The sequence below is a fragment of the Martes martes genome (assembly GCF_963455335.1).
Source record: "Martes martes genome assembly, chromosome: 10".
In the NCBI taxonomy this organism is placed as follows: Eukaryota; Metazoa; Chordata; class Mammalia; order Carnivora; family Mustelidae; genus Martes; species Martes martes.
In genome coordinates, this window is record NC_137898.1 from 70,841,770 (window position 1) to 70,860,022 (window position 18,253).

The window sequence follows — 18,253 nt, forward strand, 5'->3', positions numbered from 1 at the left end:
GTATATATTCATTTCTTCATGGATGTTTAAGTTCTTTCCAATTTCACTATTATTAACAATGTTTCACAGGCATCTTTGTATTGGTGTCCCTGTGCAAACATATAGGAGTTTAACATGATATAAACATGGTAAAATGGCTGGATCAGCATGTATGTAAAGGTCATCTCAAAATTCTGCCAAATTCTCTCCAAAGTACTTACCACAGAACATAACCTTAACTTCCCTTTATATACACCCTCTAAAATAGCTAATTCCTTTCAATTTCACTTCTCCTTAGGATTTCCTTCTTTTTTTTTCAATGTGTGCAGAGGGTTACGATCAATTAGGGTATACACCATCAGTCCCCTAATCTTGTTCATCTGCCTTTACCTCAAACTAACAAACCAGGATTTTGAAAAACAATTTGTAAATTGAAGGCTCACATTTCATCACTTACCCTAAAATGACTGGTTGCAAAAAAGTGTAAAATATCCCAAGACAAAAGGTCCCCAGGTGGCTCAGTTGATTAAGTGTCTGCCTACAGCTCAGGTCATGATCCCAGGGGCCTGGGATCCAGTCCTGAATAGGGCTCCCTGCTCAGCGGAGAGTTTGCTTCTCCCTCTGCCAGGATTCCCCATCGGAAGTAAATAAATAAAATCTTGAACAAAATCCTAAGACAATATTAAACTCCATGATTTTCATAAGTGGTGATAATTCTTTATTGTGGGAAGCCTGCCCTGTGCATTATTATATTTAGAAGCATCCTTCGCCTCTACCTAGTGGTGCCAAGACCATCCCCATCATTTTTGACAAATGTCCCCTGGCAGGGGCAGAACAGGGGATCACTTTCCTCCCTTCCCAACAGTATTCTCATCACCAACAGCACAGTAAAATCATACGCATACTTTCTCAAAGACTAATAAACCTGTCAATGAGAAGAACATCACATTTGTCTTAGCTTAAGGGAAATTAAACATGGGTTTATCTAAAAACCACACAGAAATGCTATCATCTCTCTTCTCCTGTCAGTCAAACGTAAGGAATGACAGTCAATTTTGTTTCTTTGCCTTTGTCAAGGTTTTGCTTCTAATATTATCACCTTATTTACAGTCTCTAAAAGCCACTACTAATAGTTTTCCTCTTAATTTGGCATTCTAATTGGTTATATTTGTGGCTTTTTCTTTTTAAAGAATAAACTATAAATATTTTTTAAAAAGGTAAAAAATATAATAAGCCTGAAATTCTTCAGAATGATCATGATCTTAAATAACAAAGTATCAATAAAAACAGAAACTATTACCCTAGTTAAGATCAAAATTCTTCAAGTTATATTAAAGCTAGTATATCCAAATATTTTGATTGACTCTGTACACTGGTTATAATAAAATAGAAAGCAACTAAGTAACACATGTCCTAAAAATGATCGAGTCTGTTGACTAAGCAATCATATTTCAGCTAACACGTCTGGAAATAACTTTTAAAACTTAAATACTACCAATAAAATCACCCAATGTGATGCTGCTGTTAAAAATAATCAGAAAGCAAAATTTCTAGGAAAGGGAAAGTTAAGAAAATTTTAGAATATATGACCCATTAGGTTGTCACTAAAAATGATAAATATATAAAAAACATAGAATATGGAAAAGCTTATGGTTTCATGTTATATAAAAAAGCTAAATATAATATTTTATCTAAATTTTGATTGTACCTATAAAAAAATAACTCCTGGACAAGGACCAGAAGAGAACACCAAAATGTACATACAGTAAGATCTGCTGTAATGAAATAGGTAAATTCTTGCTCTAATTCTGAACTTCAGTGATGCTTACTGGTATCTGCCAAAGCTTACAGCAGAGCTTTATCACTGAAAAGCCCAAAATGAGTAAAGTGATGGATGTCGGAAAGTCATGCTCAGAAGTCTAATACCAATAACTAAAGTCCCTCCCCATTTCTCCAGAAGCCATCTCTCAGCAACCAGTGGGCTGCATTTTTCTAAAGTGCATACTAAATGTAGATTTATCTACACGCATTAAAATATTCTTTTAACATAATGAAATGTTCGCTTTAATTCAACTTTACAAGTAAGTATACTGGGCTGAGAAAACCATTTAAGGTAAGAACTAAAAAATCTGCTGCTAGGCTATCATGGAAAACAAGACGTTTCTCTCCAACATTAAAACGCAAAAGCTTATGCATCTTTTTGTTAACTTTTTGGGGAATGAAGACTTCAAAGAAGACTTCAGACACACCTCTGCTTAAGGCACCCTTAAACAGTCCCTCTCAGCAAATGCCACCTTAGTCCTCAATATAATAGCTTTCAACTAAGTGAAGTGGTTCCAGAGACTGTATGAAATGAGATAGACATCTGAGCCACAATAAAGCAAAAAGACAAACATACGGTCTACACATAAGGTCTGCAAAGACCAGTGCTGCTTACAGAACCTACCCTTTAGAGATTAATCTGTCTCTTGATCCCATTATTTTAAGTCCTCTGTGTTTTGACCCACTTTCACTTCCCAACTTACAGACCATCTCCTCAAATTGTACAATCTGCAATTCTATTTCTGCCTAGTCACTTTGCCCTTTTAACCTGTTATTATTTGGTTGCTTAAGCCGTTCCTGAAATTTCAGTGGGAGAATCAAGCTGAATCATCAGTCATCAGAGCAGTATGCTTAATTAAAAATTTGGCTTACCTCATTTCCATACACCATCAAATGATGAGTTGTAATGAGAGATTTGAAGACCACCACCCAACTACTGTTAGTAGTTCTTTCAAATAAACTGTCTGCCAACTGTGGGATGTTCACATTCATCTCATTTGTGCACTGAATTAAGTCTGCAATTAAACAACAACAACAACAACAAAAAGATTTAATCTCTGGCTTTAATTTACTTCTAATTTCAGATGTGCATGCTGACAAGTGGAAAACCTAACAGTGTAGCAACAACAGATAGTCTGGAGAAGTTTTTAAAAATCTCTTAGGAGAACAACTGAGACCACTGAGAAGCTAAGAGGATACTGATTAGGGTCACATAAATGATCAGTAACAGCAAGTAAATCAAACTTCCTCTGAGAGCAATTCACCCTCAAATATTCTATTTATCTCAAAAGGAGCTATTTCAAAGAACTTGAATTCTTGAAGAACTTTCAATTCTGTTAATACTCATAAAACTTCAGAACTACAATGCTAGGATTATTCATCCCCACCATTAAAAAAAAACTTAAATCATATATATGGAAGCATGAACAAGCTGAGGGTCAAACTACCTTTATTAATATTCTCCCTAGAATGCTGTGTTTGCATTATTAAAAAAACAGAGCACATACGTGGTCTGAGAGTGGGCAGGATCTGTTTGTTTATATAAATTTTCATTCTTCTCTCCCTTCAGTTTTACTGAGTTAGCTCAGTTACCAGTTGGTATCCACTAGCTAATACTAACAAATAAAGCTGGAAACTAACAGAAGTTTTTGCTGCATAAATTTCCAAGTAAGAAATGATCCAGGAACTTCATTTGCTATTACTCTGAACAGTGAAAACAACGTACGTTCCAATTTTATGTTTTAAGCAGGAGAGCATTATTATAAAATGGTCTAACACAATTGTTTCAGCACCAAAACTGAGGGAGAGGCAGCTCTTAACAGACCTCAGAGTTTTATCTCCAATCTACTCAAGAGACATTATTTTCAAATTCAATGAAGAAAATAAAAATACAATCCAATTTAGAGAACAGAGAGGAAGACCAAGAAATGAGTTGTTTTACTTTTAAAGTATGTATAAAAATATATAAATATCTCAGCTGTAACTACCATAAAGGGAAAGAAATTAAAGTATTCATGACTCATAAGCAGTTTGCCTTTTTACTCTCCAGCACATAATGATTAAATAAAAATTCAACTTGGCCTTGATCGCAAGAAACACCAAAGTAGCTCTGACCATTCATCTGCTTACAATCTTTCAAAAATGTCTGTTCCAACAGGCCCAATTATTATACAAAGTAACATCTGATAGGCAAATAAATTTTAGATAAGCAGTTAACCCTAGCCAACCGTGCTTAAAGAACAAAGCACAAAATAGTCAGAATACCCACAGAACAAAAGAATGATACAAGGCTTTCAAAATTCATACTTGCAACAAAAATTAAATAGTACTTTTATTTTGGTGTGTATGGTTCAGTTTCTGATAATAAAAAACAGAACTTGATCTCTGCCTTCTCTGATTCTTCTTAAATAGTACGTCATACCTGTCCTACAGCACTAAATATATCATGTACACCTTATTTCCAAAGCTAAGCTTTCTCTCTGCCCCTCAAAAAGTAATCTGAGGGGACACCTGGGTGGCTCAGTTGGTTGGGCAGCTGCCTTCGGTTTGGGTCATGATCCCAGCGTCCTGGGATCGAGTCCCACATCGGGCTCCTTGCTCAGCGGGGAGCCTGCTTCTCCCTCTGCCTGCCTGTGCTCGCTCTCTCGCTCGCTCTCTTTCTGACAAATAAATAAATAAAATCTTAAAAAAAAAAAAAGTAATCTGAGGCCAAAGCATACTTGTCTTGCTCTTTTTGAATCCTTTAAAACTTCAAACATACTGGTCAAGTTCTGAACTCAATTTTAAGTTATATACTTAGTTTCTTTTTTCCTCTACCTTGCTGTATCTTGCATTTTTTTTTTAAGATTTTATTTATTTGACAGAGAGAGAGAGATCACAAGTAGGCAGAGAGGCAGGCAGGAAGGGAAGCAGGCTCCCCGCTGAGCAGAGAGCCCGATGCGGGGCTCCATCCCAGGCCCCTGAGATCATGACCTGAGCCGAAGGCAGCGGCTTAACCCACTGAGCCACCCAGGCGCCCCTTGCATTTTTCTGTATCCTTCCAGAAACTGTCTTGATACGTTATTCAGTTCTTAGTTACTTCCCCTTGACAGCATCAAGTCATTTTACACTCCTCAGAATCTTGTTTTCTTTTGTTTTTGATTTTTTTTTAGTTTTCAAAACTGAAACTGTCATAAAATTTCTTGTCACACTATTACCCCAAAGGTGCTCCAAACCTCTCTGCATTCATATACACTCCCTAGAGCCCATCGGTAATCAAGTCTCATAATCTCCAGCAATTCTACCTGTTCCTCCCCATCCAACTATCACTGCCAAAGCCAGAGTTTAAATTCTATTTATTTGGGTTTTTAAAAAAAATTTTTAAGGATTTTATTTATTTGAGAGAGAAAGAAGGCAAGCACAAGCAGGTAGAGGGGCAGGCAGAGGGAGAGGGAGAAGCAGGCTCCCTGCTGAGCACAGAGCAGGACATGGGGTCAATCCCAGGACTCTTTGAGATCATGACCTGAGCTAAGGCAGCCATTTCACTGACTAAGCCACCTAGGTGTCCCTAATTTCTATTTATTTCTTAACTAGGAGGAGCCACCTATCCTCTAAGCATTCAGAAATTAGGGAGGAAGATTAACACAGAGAGATTTTACTGGCATTTAATACCTAGGACGAGGAAGCTTATTAATTGCCCTGCAATGCACAATTAGCACCTCACAGTTTAAAACTGTTCCACCCACTGAGGCACCTGGCTGGCTCACCTGATTGAGCATGTGACTCTTGATCTCAGGGTCGTGAGTTCAAGCCCCACATTGGGCACAGAGGCTACTTTAATAAATGAATAAAAACAAACAAACATGCTCCTCCCAAAACTGTCCCCACAAAGAAATGCCGGACTGACTGCTGCTTATCTGATGATACTTGATTTGGGGTCTCACCCACCTCACACCCCAAACAATCTCTAAACGGACCACAGAATGATATACAACACTTTCCGTGCTTAACCTCAATGACGTCCCTACTATTTACAGGATGGCATACATTTCATCCTTGTCAATATTCATTCTTGAATCTTCGCTTCCAACACAAAACCACTTCCGAGTTTTCTGTGATGTACCCTGCTGTTTCACACTTGAAGCTTTACATTCTTGCTCATTCTTCAAAATGAATCAAGTCTTCCTTTCACATACTAAGGTGCCCTCCAGTCACTAAAGCTAGCACATAATTCTACATAAAAGAATTATTCTACACTGTAATTATTTGCTTCCAAATCATTACCTTCTAACTAGTTTGAGAGACCTTAAAAGGAGACTGCAAACATTTTGTTAGCAATTTCCATTCTCTTCATCACAGAGGTAATAAACTGCTAGACTAGTCAGGAAAAGCCTGATATTAATTAAGTGAACCAAAAGGTATAAATTGCAGTTTCAACAACTACAGGATTTTACATAACATTAGAATATATATTCTACCAATACTATAGTAAGCCTTTGTAATCCACTCTCTGCATCACTTTGCTTCTGTTGCACTAACATCTCCTTTGCAATGCCTCCCACAGGCCAAGAACTCTTACCTCAAATACTCAGCACCTGCTGTTCCTTCTGCCTAGAATACTCTTCTCCCAGATATCTACACTTTTTGCTCCCACACTTTATTCTTATAGATCTTTGCAAAAATGTCACCTTATCAGATGAACTCTTCTGAGTAATTATACAAAATAACAAAGCCTCAGGGCATTTCTCTACCTCTAAACCCTCACTATCCACCCTTACTCACTTTATTTGTCTGCATTTACCACCTAACTCATCTTAATCTATTTAATGTTTTTCTCTCTCAACTAAAATGTAAGTTCCATGTGGGCAAAGCTCGGTTTTGTCTCTACTGCATCCTCAAAGGCCCAGAATAGTGCCTTGTGTACCGTGATCACTCATACTTTTTGAATAAATACATTCATTTAAATAAGCATATGACAGTCCTAGCATGACTTTTTAAATAAGCATCCAAAATGGTATTTTTTTTATACAGACTAAAACCAACAATCTCTGACTATCTGCACAAACTGCTACTGTCAAAAGAGTAAAAAACAAACCTGAGCACATTACATGTGAAAATTTTCAAGTTTCAGGTGGGAGAGGATCTAACAAATAAAGGGTTTTTTTAATAATACTTATGAAAACTACCATATACTTTAGAAATGACCACATAAAAACTGAAGATCACTCCAGAAACTAAAATATAGCACTTCACATTAAAAAGGAAAAGGAAATAAGAATTCATTCTGAGATTATGAACCCACAGTAGACCAAACACAAAACCAAAGTTATACAAATATTCCTGGGAGAAGAAACACTGCATCGTTAACACTAACTCTACAGAATATACTTCCCCTATAGTATTTTAACTCAAGCAGTTCTCTAGGCAGTTAATTTTTCCTCGGCACAATGTCTCTACAACAACAACAGCTTGAAAAAGCTTCTAAGTCTGAGCTCCAACAACAGGAAGGAAAATGTTATCCCATCTCTGACCAACCAAAAGCAAATCACTCCAAACAAGAATCACAAATATCATGGGAATCTTGATAGCTACTGCTTTTCCCATTCTCAATTCAGAAGACTTCAGCTCTTATAAACCACAAACTTGATATTAAATTTCCCTTGCCAATCAAAAGGTTTTTTTTTTTTTTTAAGATCTTATTTATTTATTTGACAGAGACAGAGATCACAAGTAGGCAGAGAAGCAGGCAGAGAGAGGGCAGGGAGCAGGCTCCCTGCTGAGCAGAGAGCCCAATGCTGGACTCCATCCCAGGACCCTGAGATCATGACCTGAGCTGAAGGCAGAGGCTTAACCATATGACCCACCCAGGCGCCCCACAAAAGGGTTCTAAATGGAAACATACTTTGGATTTTCTTTTAGTTATTTACCTTAAGAATATAAAAACTGAAACACCTTCTTGACATTGCATTATTAATAATTCCTAATCCCCACACCAAAAAAAATTACTACATGGGATAAAGGTTCTTTGCACTAGGTACAAGTGCGAAGTTATGAGGATTCTAGTACATACATGCAGGAAGAAAACAGGCCTACCACAGAAACATAAGAGCATTTTTCCAGACAGTGGAAGGAACCAATCCCTACTATACAAACAAAATACTCCCACTTTTATTATCTAATATGCCCCCCTCCAACAATGTCCGAGGTAAAGTAGACATTACCTGTATTAACACAAATAAGACTTTCCAAAAGGTCAGATCACAGAAACTTACTACTACAGTAGTGACAGATTTATGAACAGAATTAAATTTTTGTAAAAGGTAAGAGTGCTTGGAAATATATATAGCAAGTGAATACCCAATTAGCCAATTCAGTGCAAGTCTTAAATATCTAATCAATGTAAAACAAAAATGAAACATACAATTTTTTTCACGGAAAATGTCCAGAAAAATATCAAAAACTTAGGAGTAACCAATTACCAGATGGCTTCACTAATCTTACAGCCATATTCTTAGTACAGCACACAAGCCTATACACATCTCCCAAAGGCAGAGTTCACCAACTTTAGAAACTTAAGCCACTTAGTGTTCACTTCCGCAGCAAGTCAGGCATGCACATTAGCAGAATGTTGAGGGTAACAAGTTCCCAACTACACAGGCATTCACTGGACTATATATTTCAAAACTATGCTGATACCCAAGTAGATTTTCTAATAAATAAACTTGGCTAAAAACAGTATTAGTTAAAAAAAAAAAATGAAAACAAAGACAAAAAAACCCCACAATGTATCATAATCATTTAGCCAACTGCTACACAATCTCTTTCCAAAGGATAACCTGAAACATACTTTTTTGGCATGTATGTATGTCCACATCATTTTAAGGCCCTTTTCAGGATTAGCTAAATGCTCTTGGAACTATACATTAAGAAAGTCTCAACAGGGGTGCCTGGGTGGCTCAGTGGGTTAAAGCCTCTGCCTTCGGCTCGGGTCATGATCCTGGGGTCCTGGGATCAAGCCCCGCATCGGGCTCTCTGCTCCGCGGGAAGCCTGCTTCCTCCTCTCTCTCTGCCTGCCTCTCTGCCTACTTGTGATCTCTATCTGTCAAATAAATAAATGGAATCTTTAAAAAAAAAATCGTATAAAAAAAAGAAAGTCTCAACAGATACTAATAAATACTATTCTTTCTTTTTTCAGTGCTTTTATATATATTACATATACCTATGCCACATATTAATATATAAACAAATATTTTAAGCGACTCCAAATTTGTTTTGTATCAACTGCCATTTTTTCCAATAACCTCCTTCATTCATTTCTACTACCTTCATTCCCCACCTCTTGCAATCACCAATCTGTCCCCTGTATCTATCAGCTTTTTTAATATCCTCATGTAAGACATAACATGGTGTTTGTCTTCCTGACTTATTTCACTTAGCACAATGCCTTGGAGATCCATTCATGTCGTTGTACATGGCAAGATTTCATTCTTTTTTATGGCTGAACAATATTCCACTGTGCAAACATACCACAATTTCTATATGCATTCACCCATCAATGGACACCTACGATGTTTCCATATCTTGGCAATTGCACATAATACTGCAATGAACATGAGGGTGCATTTATCTTTTCAAGTTACCCAAAGTTGAACTGCTGGATCATATAGTAGTTCTATTTTCAATTTGATGATCTCCATACTTTCTTCCCAGTAGGTACACTAGTTTACATTCCCACCAACAGTACACAAGGATTCCCTCTTCTCCACTTGGTATCTGTCTTTTTGATAATGGCCACTGTAACAGGCATGAGGTGATATCTCACTATGGTTTTCATTTGTGTTTCCCTGATGATTAATGAAGTTGAGCACCTTTTTACATTTCTGTTGGCTATCTGTATGTTTTCTTTGGGGGGAGGGAGATCTATTCAGATCATCAGCCATTTTTTTAACTGGACTGTTTTTTGCTACTGAGTTGTATGCGTTCTTTATATATTTTAAATATTAACCCCTTATCAAATATATGATCTGCAAGTATCTTCCCCCATTCAGTAGGATGCTTTTTCAATTTAATGGTTTTGTTTGCTGTGCAGAAGCCTTTTAGTATGATGTAATCCCACTTAGTTTTGCTTTTGTTGCTTCTGCTTTTTGTGTCAGATTCAAAAAAATCATCACTGTGCTCGCTTCAGCAGCACATATGCAAAAAATCACCACCAAAACCTGTATCAGGGAATTTAACACCTATGTTTTCTTCTAGGAGTTTTATGGTTTCAGGTCTTACATTCAAGTGTTTAATCCATTTTGAACTCATTTTTGTGTATGGTGTAAGACAGTGGTTGGGTTTCATTATTTTCCATGTGGCTGCCCAGTTTTCCCAGAACCATTTGTTGAAGAGACTATTCCTTCTCAAGTGTATATTCTTGGCTCCTCTGTAATAAATTAATTGACCATATAAACTCAGGTTTATTCATAGGCTCGCTCTCTGTTCCATTGATCCATATGCCTATTTTTATGACAATACCACACTCTGTTAGTTACTATAAGCTTTGTAATACAGTTTAAAATGAGGGAGGGTGTGTGATGCGTCTAGTTTTGTTCTTTCAAGACTGTTTTGGCTATCTGTGTGTGTCTGGCTGTTTTTGTAAATTTTTAGAATTAGTTGTTCTATTTCTTTGAAAAAAATCCCATTGGAATTTTGGTAGAAATTGCACTGAATCTGTAGACTGCTTTGAACAGCATGGATATTTTAACAACATTAATTTTTCCAATACATGAGCACAGGATACCTTTATATATGTGTCTTCAAATTCTTTTATTAACCCATGCGGATTTCAATATACAGGTCTTTCATCTCCTTTAAGTTTATTCTTAGGAATTTTCTTCTTTTTGAGGCAACTATAAATGGGATTATTTTATTTTCCTGATAATTACCACTACAAAGAAATTCAACAGATTTTTGTGTTTTTTATCCTGCAATTTTACTGACTTCATTTTTTAGTTAACAGTTTTTTGATGAAGTCTTTAGGGTCTTCTATATAATATCATGTCATCTGGAAACAGTGACTATTTTACTTCTTTCTTTCCAAGGTGGATGCTTTTTATTTCTTTTTCCTGCCTAGTTGCTCTGGGTAAGATTTCCAGTACCATGGAATAGAAGTGGCATAGAAGTTGCATCCTTATCTTGTTCCTGATCTTAGAAGAAAGGATTTGAGCTTTTTACTCTTGAGTATGATGTATACTCTGAGCTTATGAAAGATACAGTTTCATTAACAGGACTCATTTCTTCAATCATCTAGAAAATTAAGAGATATACTCAATCTGGAAGGCAAATTAAATGGATCATCAAGTGTTGCTTCACTGATCAGATCTTTGAAATCTTTCCTGGGTAGCAGTACAAACAGCAGGAACAACTATTCACCAAGAAACAGCAACAAAAACAACAGTCAAGAAATAGTAGAGGAGGAGCGGCTGGGTGGCTGAGTCTTTAGCATCTGCCTTCGGCTCTGGTCATGATCCCAGGATCTTAGGATCAAGTCCCACATCGGGCTCCTTGCTCAGTGGGAGCATGCTTCTCCCTCTCCCCCTGCTTGTATTCCCTTTCTCACTGTCTCTCCCTCTGTCAAATAAATAAAATCTTGAAAGAAAGAAAAAGAAACAGTAGAGAAGTTTCTGAACTTTTGCTTTTTAAAAAAATATCAGCAACATTTTTCTCATTTAGCATAAATTTGTAAGTATTTATAAAACACACAAGGTGCGGGTGCCTCGGTGGCTCAGTCATGATCCTGGAGTCCTAGGATAGAGTCCCACATTCAGCTCCCTGCTCGGCAGGGAGCCTGCCTCTCCCTCTGACCCTCTGCCTCTCATGCTCTAACTCTCTCATTCTTTCTCTCAAATAAATAAATAAAATCTTTAAAAAAAAAAAAAAAACCCGCAAGTTGAAACGAGACTTATGCCAAAATAATTTTATACAAACAGCACTTACCGTAAGTGTCAAATGTCTAGGAAATGGAATAAACAGTCTTAAATGTTACTCCTCCACTCATTTTTTTGTGTAAGGTTGAGATGTAAATGTTACCATTTTAACTTAATAGTTTGTAGGGTCCTTCCATGTGAAAACACAAGGCTGTACTTTTATATAATCCCCTTTACAATTAATTCAGAAATACGGTCTTCTTAGTCTGGCATATACCTTAAGAAATAAAACTAACCAACTTACTAACTGGATGTGAAAGTAAAAACTAGGAAAAGACTTACATACTACAGACTGTTCATTACAAGTAATAAGAATTGAGTTAATCTGAAAAAAGAAGGGTGCATTTCAAAGTGTTAAAAAGAAATAAAGATATCCCAGTGGCTTTGATAAAGTATTTTGAAGTTAAAGGAGCTAAGTGACAATGAAAGAGGACATGTTCAATAATGGTAAAGACAGCAATCTTAAAATGAAATACTACGAGGCCAACAAACAGCAAAAAAGGCTAACAGGGGAAAATATTCATGGCACATTAAATCAAAGCCATGTTAAAGAACATCACAGAATAAGATTCCATTTTTAAAAACTGTAGATGTATAAGATTGTCTGATATATACTGATGAGCCTCAATATTCAATAGGCTGATGCAAAAAGAACTGAATGCTTCCAAAATTATTCAGCAACTGAACGATATATGAACAGGTAGTCACAATCAACATGTAAAAGAACTATTAGTTCATAATTTTACAAATCTCATTTAAGCACATCTCCTGTCACACCACAAATACCAATCCTATAGCAACTTATTAATTGGGTGTGAAGGTAAAAACTGGGGGAAAACTCACATACCATAGAGTGTTTCAAACAAGTAACAAGGATTGGGGGGAAAAATTACAAGGATGAGATAATTTGAAAGAGGAGAAAAGGATACATTTTCAAAGTATTAAAAAGAAATAAAGATATCCAAATGGCTTTGATAAAAGCACTAAGAAGCTAAAGGAGCTAAGTCACAGTGTACGAGGACATTCCAGACCCTTTGGGGAATACCATGATCAATGGCAGAAAGGACAGCCCTGATATGTTCTTTTATTTCTTCAAGCATGTGACGACGTGGTACACACACAAGAGCTGCATGGTTTAACAGCTGAAAATCTGGTAGCCACTCTTCCAGAGGCAGGCGGATACTGTGAACACAGAGGCAGGCGGATACTGTGAACACAAGTTCAATCTCTCACCATGGCAGATGAACCTTACATTACCTCCAGAACCCACAAAAAAAGGCAAAGGCCCATCTTACTAAAAAAAAAATAAGTTGCAGCTGCAGGAAAAACCAATCTGTTAGCACAACTAGATATGCTATTTTTGTCACACTGGGTTCTCTGCAAAATGAATGAACAAAAGATTCACACATGAAAACTAAGAAATGTAAAGATAACGCTTTGGTAATAGTACATGCTATATTTAACCTGTTTATGCTATAGTAAGTTTTTCTTTCCCTTTTTTTAAAGTTACATTTATTCACGTAATCTCTATACTGGGGTGGGGCTCAAAGTCATGACACCTAGATCAAGAGATCAAGAGTCACATTCTTTTCTGACCAAACCAGCCCCAATTTTTCTTTCCTTTTGACTGGTTTTTTTAATCACCATGTAAAACAAGAGGTTTTTTTCCCTTAAAACTATTCAAAAGTTGCTATAAGCAAGCCATTACAAATTCTCTCATTATCTGGCTATCCCTATTTATTTTATTATTTTTCTTCTTTTTTTAAGATTTTATTTATATATTTGACAGAGAGAGAGAGCACAAGTAGGCAGAGCAGCAGGCTCCCTGCTGAGCAGAGAGCCCGATGCAGGGCTTCATCCCAGGACCCTGAGATCATGACCTGGGCTGAAAGAGAGAGGCTTAACCCACTGAGCCACCGAGGCACCCCCACCCCCATGTATTTTAAGCAATGTTTAGTTTTTTTTTTTTTTGAACATACATTAACCCAAAAAGACCTCCCCTCAGTGCTAATTTCATATGCTTAAGGAGGCCACCCAAAGAAACCCAGTTTTTTAAAAAGAGGAATAAAAAATTTAGCATAGGACGCTTGGGTGGCTCAGTTGGTTAAGCCATGGCCTTTAGCTCAGGTTATGATCCCAGGGTCCTGGGATGGGAGTCCCACATGGGTCTCCCCCTGCTTGGTGGGCAGTCTGCCTCTCCCTCTCCCTGCCACTTCCCCTGCTTGTACTCTGTCAAAAACAGAACAAAACAAAAACAAAAAAAACTTGAACATAATATTCTAAGTCTGCAATGTATGTGGGATAGACCACCCAAGTGTCAAGTGTTGATGCTTTCAGAACACTTCAGAAAGTAGCATGGACTGATCTCCTCTGTATCTGCAGGAGAGGAAAGAAGTGGAACTCAAGAGGGACTGACTACCTAAGAACAGGAAGAATTCAGATGGAGCTAAGTAAACAAAGCCAACCCTAAGATACTCTGTTACTATCTAGCTGAAATTTAGCCACTTAGGTCATAGCTGAACACAAGCCAAGTTTGTTGAATTGTCTGTACTTTAATTTAAAAAATGTAAAATGAATCATTTTAGTTAATGGAATCATTACAAGTTGCTCTAAAATTTTAATCAATATATAAGTATCTTTTTCAAATCAGTCCAACCTACTGTCTCTTAAAATCATCTACATTGTTTATGCATTTGCCACTTCACCAACAAATCTGTTAAAAATACATAAACCTTACAAGAGCAGAAGAAAGTTTAAGTCATAAAAATGCTCCACAAAAAAACAAATACTCTTTGAATACTCTCAGAATTCACTACTACTGATTTATATTTTCAAGTGAAAAGGTCATTCTCTCCCCCCCCCCCATTATCGAAATGTTTTAGCCTGCTATGTAAGCTAATTTAATATTAAAAAGAAGTCTGAAAACTTAAGGCTTCTCCTTGGTGTTCTGGTGTATTCTGCATTCCCACCACTAGATGGCAGACTGTGCACCAAAACAATACCACTGTAGCAAGACTAGAGGGATTCAGGTTTGTCTCCTTAATTTTGAATCGGTTTAGGATTCTAGTACTTCAAAGTGGTGATTTCCAAACCTTGACACCAAAGAAGGATCTCAGAGGTGAGGTGAATCATATTTTAGTAAGTATTATCTCAAAGGCAACTGTTATTTCCATTAATTTTTAATTTACCAGAATATATAAGATGGATAATTACTTAACAGAATAAAAATACATCACTTGATGTAAGAATAACAAAAGATTTATTCATAGGGGGCGCCTGGGTGGCTCAGTGGGTTAGGCCTCTGCCTTCGGCTCGGGTCACGATCTCAGGGTCCTGGAATGGAGCCCCACATCAGGCTCTCTGCTCAGTGGGAAGCCTGCTTCCTCCTCTCTCTCTCTCTGCCTGCCTCTCTGCCTACTTGTGATCGCTGTTTGTCAAATAAATAAATAAAATCTTCTTTAAAAAAAGAAAAAATAATAATAATATGTCCACTGTATAAACACAAGGTGTTTTTCTTCCCTTCTTTGAAGATTGGAAGTTTCAGAATTACCACCCCACCTGTAGGAAAGTAAACTATATAAATATCAAGTAATTTAAGAGTAAATGCCAAAATTAAAAATTCACTTTCTGTATTACATTCTAAGAACTTACAAATACTTCATCAGCCCAGTTACAGAGATAACAAGGATTCTTAAAAATAATCTAACACTGGATCAAAAATGCACAAAACGTAATTTCCTAAGAATAAAAGTCAACAAACTCATCATAAGTACACTGTACTTACCCCCACCAAATGGTCCACAGGAGAAGAAAAAATGAAAAGAATTCCTTCTTTCCAACAAGACCAGAAACAGGAATCAAAGCTTAAGAAGCTCCCCAAATGCAGTTCAGAGTACCACATAGGAAAAAAAATTACCTGGGGTCTAAGGACTAATTCTGGAGAAAAGTATGTTATTAATAGGAGGTGATCAAGTGTCCTAGTTTTCCTGAAACAGTTCTGGTTTACACCTGTTGTCCCAGTGTCCCATTCAGATAGCACATCCTTTCACTCTCAAAAGTGACCCAGTTCAGAATATAAATTCTATGTCACCCTAGTTATAAGTGACCTAATAAAAGTCTACATGTAGCAAAGGAATTAATATACTACCACCACGTACTCCAGGCATATTTGCATTTTTCCTTCTGGGGTCCTATATTCGGGTTCTGCCTCAGCCTTCCTAAAACACAAACAAGCTTCTATTCTGTCCATTTTGTCCTCTCATCCCCCAACCCTTGGGCATTTTCCTAACATTAACAATCTCTGATTCTGTTTTTATTTTACCTTGAGAAAATCACCTTTTAAATTAAAAACCTCTAGGCAAATAATTCTCAAATTTCTTCTCTAAAAATCAACCTAAGGTCTTCCGGGAAGTTGGAGATATTAGAAATTTTCACCTCTATATCCAAAAATATCAGGAATATAATCTCGACTGTACCCTGAGTGTTCCTTTTCTGTTTTTTGTTGTTGTTGTTGTTGTTTAAGATTTTATTTATTTATTTGACAGACAGAGATCACAAGTAGGCACAGAGGCAGGCAGAGAGAGAGGAGGAAGCAGGCTCCCCGCAGAGCAGAGAGCCTGACACGGGGCTCAATCCCAGGACCCCTGGACCACGAACCGAGCAGAAGGCAAAGGCTTTAACCCACTGAGCCACCCAGGCCCCCCTTCCTTTTCTGTTTTAAGTAATCCAGATCTGTTCAAATAAATTCAGGTATCTTTTGTTTTCTCCTATCTTCCACAATGTGTGACATGATTCTATAAATATTTATAGATTTATAGGTGAAACAAAAGCCCATTTCTCCACTCAAAAGATCAGTGGGTGTGGAGGGAAAATAACAGGCAAAAAGTCCTTCTCATAGCTAAGTTATACTGTACAGTCCAGTCCAGGTATAAAATGTAAGTTAAGTAAGGAGGAACCCAAAGGATTTTCATGGCTTTTCTCAACAGTTTAAATTCTGCCTAGTTAGAGTGAATAATGAATTGTAGTTAGACTTTCTGCCACAGTCTACCTCATCCAGAAAACACAAGTTCATGTCCCAGATGCAATTAGAGCAACAGAATCTTTGTGATCCATCTTCCTACAGCGTTGCAAACCTTAGTATGAACAAGTAGAAATTCTGTACATTCTACAATATTCATCATATACTGTAATATGCCAAATAGTCTTAGAAAAAGGCAACTGCGGACAAAGCTGCTGCCATCAGGAAGCTTAGATACTAGTGCGGAGAAACAATCAGTAAACAAATGACCAAATATATGTCAGATGGTGATACGTACTAAGGATTTCTTAGCACTTAAGTAGGATGGGACAAGTTTTGGGGGAGGTTGCTAATTATACATGATTATCAGGAGTCTTTAGATAAGGAGACTTAAAAATTACAGTAAAAATGGTAGTGCGTCACAAGTGGCCTGGAGGCCTACAGAGCTGACTGCCATGATCAACTACCATTTTCCAGAGAGTGGGGAAAGTATGGAGGTATCCTATTAACTCTGCATCACCCATGTCTGCTTCATCCTTGCCAAACCAAAGTCTTACTGAACAGAATCTTCTCTTGTTGATTCGACGAAGCTTCTAGTTTTATGTGGATAATAAGTAGGGACTGGGAATCTCATTTATTTATTCATATACTTCACAATTAAACAAAAGCGACCCTAAGTCGCATGGGTGGCTCGGTGGGTTAAGCCTTTGCCTTCCACTTGGGTCATGATCTCAGGGTCCTGGGATCGAGGCCTACATCTGGCTCTCTGCTCAGCAGTGGGCCTGCTTCCCTCTCTCTCTCTGCCTGCCTCTCTGCCTACTTGGGCTCTTTCTCTCTCTGTCAAACAAATAAGTAAAAATATCTTCTTTAAAAAAAGCGACCCTGAATCAAAATTACACCAGCCATTTACTAGTAATAGTTCACTAAATCCCACACTTCTGGCAAGCAGGTATCAAAAGACCCCTCTAAACCATTAACATATGAAGGCCATTTCTAAAAACTTTTTTTCAAACTGCTTAAACAGTAATGACAAATATAGCCAGAAACAGATAAGCACAAAATAATAAGCTATCTATATGGCTTTAAGTTTTTAAATAAATGCTCTATAAGTGGAAAATATAATTATTAATAAATCACCATAAGAAAAAGCAGAAGTATTTTTCCTAAAAAGTTTTAAACTTAAGCCTTTAAGGGGTGCCTAGGTGGTTCAGCAGGTTAAGCCTCTGCCTTCGGCTCAGGTCATGACCTCAGGGTCCTGGGATAGAGTACCACATCAGGCTACTTGCTTGGCAGGGAGCCTGCTTCTCTCTCCGCCTCTGCCTGCTGCTCCCCCTGCTTGTGGGCACACTCTCTTTCTCTGACAAATAAATAAATAAAATAAAATAAAATAATTCAGTTGTATTCTCTTTTTTAAAAAAATTCCATGTAAATTATGCCTCAATAATGTTAATTAAAGGAAAAAAACTCCCACTAGTTTGAATCTTTAATC

The 18,253-nt window shown here is 37.2% G+C and overlaps 1 protein-coding gene across 5 annotated transcripts in view; it reads right to left on the reverse strand.

Annotated features, from left to right (window-relative positions):
- Positions 1-18,253, reverse strand: part of PICALM (phosphatidylinositol binding clathrin assembly protein) — a 102,662-nt gene that overhangs the window by 64,100 nt on the left and 20,309 nt on the right. For all 5 annotated transcript variants that reach the window (XM_080815706.1, XM_080815704.1, XM_080815705.1 and 2 more), the window contains exon 2: positions 2,674-2,816. In XM_080815706.1, the coding sequence (XP_080671832.1) occupies positions 2,674-2,816 (143 nt within the window). The remainder of the gene's footprint in view (positions 1-2,673; positions 2,817-18,253) is intronic.